The sequence below is a fragment of the Carassius carassius genome, chromosome 37, assembly GCF_963082965.1.
Source record: "Carassius carassius chromosome 37, fCarCar2.1, whole genome shotgun sequence".
Classification (NCBI taxonomy): Eukaryota; Metazoa; Chordata; class Actinopteri; order Cypriniformes; family Cyprinidae; genus Carassius; species Carassius carassius.
Genome location: NC_081791.1, coordinates 16797216 through 16803121, shown reverse-complemented (window position 1 = coordinate 16803121; position 5906 = coordinate 16797216). Strand labels below are relative to the sequence as shown.

The 5906-nt window shown below is 39.4% G+C and overlaps 1 protein-coding gene across 1 annotated transcript; it reads left to right on the top strand.

Annotated features, from left to right (window-relative positions):
* The first annotated feature begins 280 nt into the window (after window positions 1-280).
* LOC132118181 (RING finger protein 223-like) lies at window positions 281-4461 on the top strand. Its single transcript, XM_059527834.1, has 2 exons — window positions 281-524; window positions 3274-4461. Exon 2 carries the CDS (start codon window positions 3318-3320, stop codon window positions 3960-3962), a length of 645 nt encoding a protein of 214 aa, XP_059383817.1. The 5' UTR covers window positions 281-524; window positions 3274-3317; the 3' UTR covers window positions 3963-4461.
* The last annotated feature ends 1445 nt before the right edge of the window (window positions 4462-5906 follow it).

Genomic DNA, 5906 nt, shown 5'->3' with positions numbered 1-5906 from the left:
TTTTGGTATTTCTGAAATTCCTGCAAGTCTAATGATGATACAAACCAATCAGATTACATAAAAGTATGCAGCATGCTGGGAAATGATCGGTGGAAGTCTGAACAACAGAGAAAGAAAAAAAGAGGATGTGCAGATGAACAGAATGAAAATGTTATACTATGAATATTCTTTCCTTCATCCCAACCCTCCGCCTCCCCCGTCTCTGGCACTCCCTCAAGGCCGTGTTATTGTTCCTGCCTATCAGTGTCATTTCCATAGTGAGTGCTGAAAGAGAGTGGATAGATTGAGGCAGGTGAGAGTGGACACGAGACACTCAGGAGTAGCGCAGCAGGCACAGGCAGCCCACCTGCGTTCAGCTCCACTTTTAACAGACTCCTGAGAGGAGAACACTACATTATCAAGAGGATTGCTGACAGCTCCAGTACTGATAATGCATTTGTGTCCTTAGGGAGGCGAAGTGATGAGAAGATAAAAGAGGGAACACTGGAACAGGGAGAAAACTAGAGCTCAAGTTATCAGAACAGGTAAGAACATGTGCAGTACTTGTCGGCCACATGTGGCAGTTCTTCGGCTGATATACGGAAGGGCAGCCGTTTGGAAATAGAACTGAAGTGAAGAAAAACTGGATGGGTTACTCAATGCCCAAAGGGATGTTAACTTTAACTGCCTCTTGTGGGATTCTAATCTTGTTTGAGAAGACCGGAGAATGATGTAGAGGAAGATTTACAATATTGGAGAGCGAAGTGAAGTTACTGCAAGTCAAAGTGGAGCACACAAAGTGTTCTCAGAGTTCTGGTAGAGTGTACAATTCATAAAATGCATAACAATATAATAAAAAAAATGTGATTATAAAACCAGACTAAAATAAAAAAACTTAGGGATCTGAAATTAAGAATAAATACAATTAAAAAAATCTAATTGATTTAAATACAAGCGAATTTAGGCATCTCAGTATTATAATGCACATTACAGAAAATGGATATTCATTTAGATTTTTGCGAAAAACATCAGGTGTTATTCTTAAACGTCTAGCATTAAACTATTAGCATTTTTAAAGTGCATGAGCAATTGCATATCCAATGTAGACTAATAAATATATATATATTAAAAGAAATTGACTGATGACTAGTATGGTAGCAATATATTGTGCACACTTAAAGGTTTGTACCTGTTTAAGTGTTTAAAGTATAATGCATATATCAATAGATTAAAAATGCATTTAAAATGTGAAATTCTCAGGGTTATTTTCAGTATTGATGTCAAAACAGACATGCAAATGAAATTAGAGAGACCAAAACCTAGGGGTCAACAGGGCTTTACTTAAACCGTTTATGACCTTTCCCAGACAAAAGCACATAGGCTGTGCATTAGCTTGCTAACTGCAGTTCTGTCCTTGGGCTTCAACCTAGACATTAAATCAAATTAGTGGAGCTACTTTCAAACCCCTCCCTATCTTCCCTAATGGCTCTTGTTATCAAACAGAGGGTCTGTAGATTTAAGAGTGCCATGTGAAAGTTCAAGCATCAGGGCCTGCTGCGCAAAGGGAAGGAGAATCAGGTCAAGAACATTGTCAGCCCTTAGTTTGTTTTGCCTGGGGATCAACGGAGGCGGTTGAGTTAATGAATAACCATTAACTCGTGCACTAATGGTGGTCAAACAGTTTTGCGTTGAAGTGGAGATCATGAAAAGAGATAGACAGAAAGGACTAGGGCCGCAGGTGTTCTTGAGGCCATGGCTCGGAGTCTGGGGGGTTTCACACAGTGCTGAGAGACTGGCTGCCTGGGCACCGACCTGTTGTCCAGGAATGCCAAAGCCAGACCAATATAATGGAGAACAAACAGGAGCATTGTGCAGTGCAGGGATGCAGAAAGAAACACACACACGCACACACATACAAATAGGTCTGCCCTGCAGGGCTTGTGAACAGGCCATCTGCTCTCAACCAAACCCCCACCTGAACCTGTGCAGGCACAAAACCACTTAAAAGAGAGGCTGGATTGGAAGCACATATTATTTAGCTCAGGATGGGCTGTGTGAAATACTTCACTGTATTATACAATGTAGAGTCACCTTGTTGATAAAATTCTTCTTGGCTCCAAATGCCAAGACTAGTGGAGCGATGACTTTTAGAGAGCCTTAGTGTGCTGAAAGGGTTTGTGAAGGACAGTTGTGCTGACATTGGCAGAATAAGGACAACAAAGCAGTCTGTGTCTTACTAACATTGTAAGCACGGGTGTTTGACCTTTACTAAACTTCTGTACATCCCTAAAGTAGATTATAATAAGAACCAAAAAGTTTTTACAGCTTAAAGCCACAGAGCCTTACAAACATTTATTCTCTAGCAAAAAAAAAAAAAGAAAAAAAAGAAAATGGTTGTTGATAAGACACTTATTTACTAAACCATTTTAAGAACTTTTTTATTATTTAGTTCTTCAGAAAAATATCTATGTACTGCTGTTTTAAAAAGCTAAAAAAAAAATCTGAGGAACCAATAATGCAAAATTAAAAAACACTCTTGATCTCTAAAGAACCACATATCAAATCAAGAACCCTATACACTCTTGAAAAAAAAGGTTCCAAGGTTTCAGTGATGCCACAGAAAGACCTTCCAGTTCTTAAATGAACCTTTTTTTCTTGTGTGAAGAACATTTTAATGACATAAAAAACACCAGTGTGTATACAGTGAAAATGGTTCTTTGCTGAACTCTAAAGTCTTTTTGCATCTTTAGAAAACACCAGTATATTTAGAAACCAGTATATTGGTCTGAAAAGCTATTAGAAACTAAAATCCAAAGAATAGAATAGCCACAATAATAATAATAATAATAATGATAATAAAACGGATTAAAAGGTTACAAAAACCATTTACGAACCTTTATATTTAAGAGGGTATGGTCTAAAGCAAGGAAATGCAGCAGGGCAAATGGTGTGAAACAAAACAACGCAATACAATTTGTAACAGTGAATACACAGTAACAAGTTTCTGTGTCGAACCGATGACCAACTCAAAGTACCAGTTAGTTTTTTTTTAAAGGGCATCATACAAAGGAATGACGAATAATCCATCTTTCTTGCTTGGACTTGTTCTGTGGCCCATTTCTGTTTGCACTGTAATGTCCATACAAATGTGTATTCTCAATGCTGTCCGCATGCAAACAATCATAAATCCCCTGGCAGTAAATGTGTGCTTCATAAGCTGTGCCCTAGTTTTGCATTAGAGCCTATGGAATTAATCTAGAAGTAATTTTGAGATGTTTGTCTTGCTTGTTCCAGTGAATCCACAAGAGGAAGAAAGTGGAAGACCATATTCCTGGGAAATGGAGCCGAGCCATGTGTTGTGGCACACCCAGGTGGTCCCGCTAGAAACAGACCTGGATAGGGTGAGCTCTCATCCCGAGTGCTCCATCTGCTTCAACACCTACGACAACGTCTTCAAAACGCCAAAACAGTTGGACTGCACTCACACCTTCTGCCTCGAGTGCCTCTCCCGCATTATGACCACCTCCATGGACCCCCAACACTCTAAAATCTCCTGCCCCTTCTGTCGCCAGCCCACTACCATCCCAAAAAGGGGGCCTCCGGCTTTGACCACCAGCCAGGAGGTGCTGTGTCGCCTGCCCGTCCACCAGCAGCAAGAAGAGCCTGTGTGGCTGGATGGGGAGAGACTGTGCTACCAACAGCCAATAGATGTTCCAGGCGTGCCAGCATTCTGCATCTGTGTCGATATTGGGGCCAGTGGACAAAGCGCCATATCTTCTTCCCAAACTCGACCGCGACTTGGGCTTCTGGAACGGCTGATGGATTGGAAGCGTTTGCTTCTCTTTATATTCCTCATGATGCTGCTGCTGGGGATCGTTCTGTGGCCCCTGCAGTGCATCGTCACGACGGGCTCCATGCGTTGTGCACCCCAGAACTTCCAGATATCTACTACCACACCTTCTTCTACTACAGTCAATGTATAGGTCAGACAGACACGTCTAGATGGATATTGGACTTGCTAAATCAAGATGACTGGTGTCAGTTTACATCCATACCTTTGTGCAAAGTCTGCTGGGTGCTAAAGGACTAAAGGCAAGCATGCAGCTGGACTGTGGTAAAGACTGAAGAACTGTTATTGGGATCATGTGAAGGAGCGTGACAAAACTGATCGATGATCAAAATTGATTTAACAAATCTTTACAAAACAAAAGCAAAACCGATACAAAGTGCAGTCACATTAGGGAAGTTCTGGTGCAGATTTGCAGTCTGTAGTGTAATGATGTAATTGAAAGTAACTTGTAAATTGTCCTATTGAAATGACTGGACTTTGCCCATGAGAAACAGTAAATGTTTCCGCAACTCAATCCAATTTACTTGTACATTTATGTATATATTTTATCTGATTGTATTACATTTCATGAAGAGTATCCTGTTTACAAAAAAATAAATCTTTGTTGCTGTGAACCGCATGAGGAAGTTCAAGGAATGGTGTCATGAAATGTTTTTCAGTTTTAATAGGTGCAATATTCATGATATCGCTGATAACTCAGGTTGGCAGACAAAGGAAAGGAAAAGCAAACAGGTTCACGTGGCCCTAATTTATCACTTCCTGCTCAGGGACGGTTAAACGGACACGCCTCAAAGAATAACCGCCTGAACCCTAAGCCCTGCGGCGACGAGTGCTCTGAAAACACTCACACCAATGTAAACTACTGCACTGTGTGTGTTTCTTAGGGATGCATTATCAGTTTCCTACTTCCAGGTGTATTTATATATATATATATAAAAAAAACATGTTATTAAACCCTAAAGAGAGAAGGAAATGATCAAGAGGGGATGAAATAAGGTAAAAAGATTTTTGGAGCAAGGTGAAATGAGTCAAAGACAATTAGTAGAAAGTTCCCAGTGTATGCTTTATTATGCAGTAACTAGTCCTGTATTGTTATTTGAGATGCAAGTCTAAACATCAGCTGTATCTTTCAGGGCAAAAGGCATTTGAGGCTGAACCAGTGCAATAGGGAACACAGTCTTTATCACACAAGGACAATCAGCACGACACAATTCAGATCAAACCTACTGATCACCAACTGAGATTATAAAAGCCCACCAATATAGTATTCAAGTAAATTTAAAAAGAAGACTTGAAAATTGTGATAATGCAAGCAGATAGCTTTATAACTGTTGATGTTTTGTATAATAGTAGAAGTAATAATAATAATAAAAAATTTTAACATCGTCATATGCTAAACGGCTGTGAATATTTCCATCACTGTATTAACGAACAAATGAAATGTACAGTTTGCAATAAATCAATAACTGACCCAATAAAACAAAAAGAAATGACTGATCTATAATGCAAAACACCACACTGATGGCAAATCAACAAAAAATATCCATTATATATATACCTCCAAACAAAAGGACATTCTGACAGCCATAGACACTATACCTTGCAGCAGTTCAAATTGAATTTCAAGTCTTAATATGCCATTAGATTTTTGACCTATTTTTACAGAGGTAAAAATAAAACCAATTTAAACAGCAGACAAACAGCTTTCAGATGCCAGTAGTACATTAATGTCACATGATCAGGTACATAAATCCCAAATTCATTAAATCAGTCAGTCATTCCAAGGACAATGATTATCATATGCAGTGACATAGCTTTTACTTCATGGATGGTCTGGCAAACTGGTTCTCTAGTATAAAACCCAAACATTTCATCCATTCAAGTGCAAAAAAAGCAGACCCAGGCCTCCATCTGAACATGTACGTTAGCCCTTCAGATCGTGACATCACAGATCCCCTCATGTGGCTGAAATTAACACCACATTCACAGTCAGACACTGATTAATCACATACATTATGCCCTGCTTTATCTAAGCCAAGATATACACTACTTTTATGTTTTCGGTCTGTAAGATTTT

Bases quoted from the DNA above. Each gene is read 5' to 3' on its own strand.
- LOC132118181 (XM_059527834.1), top strand. From the start codon at position 3,318: ATGGAGCCGAGCCATGTGTTGTGGCACACCCAGGTGGTCCCGCTAGAA.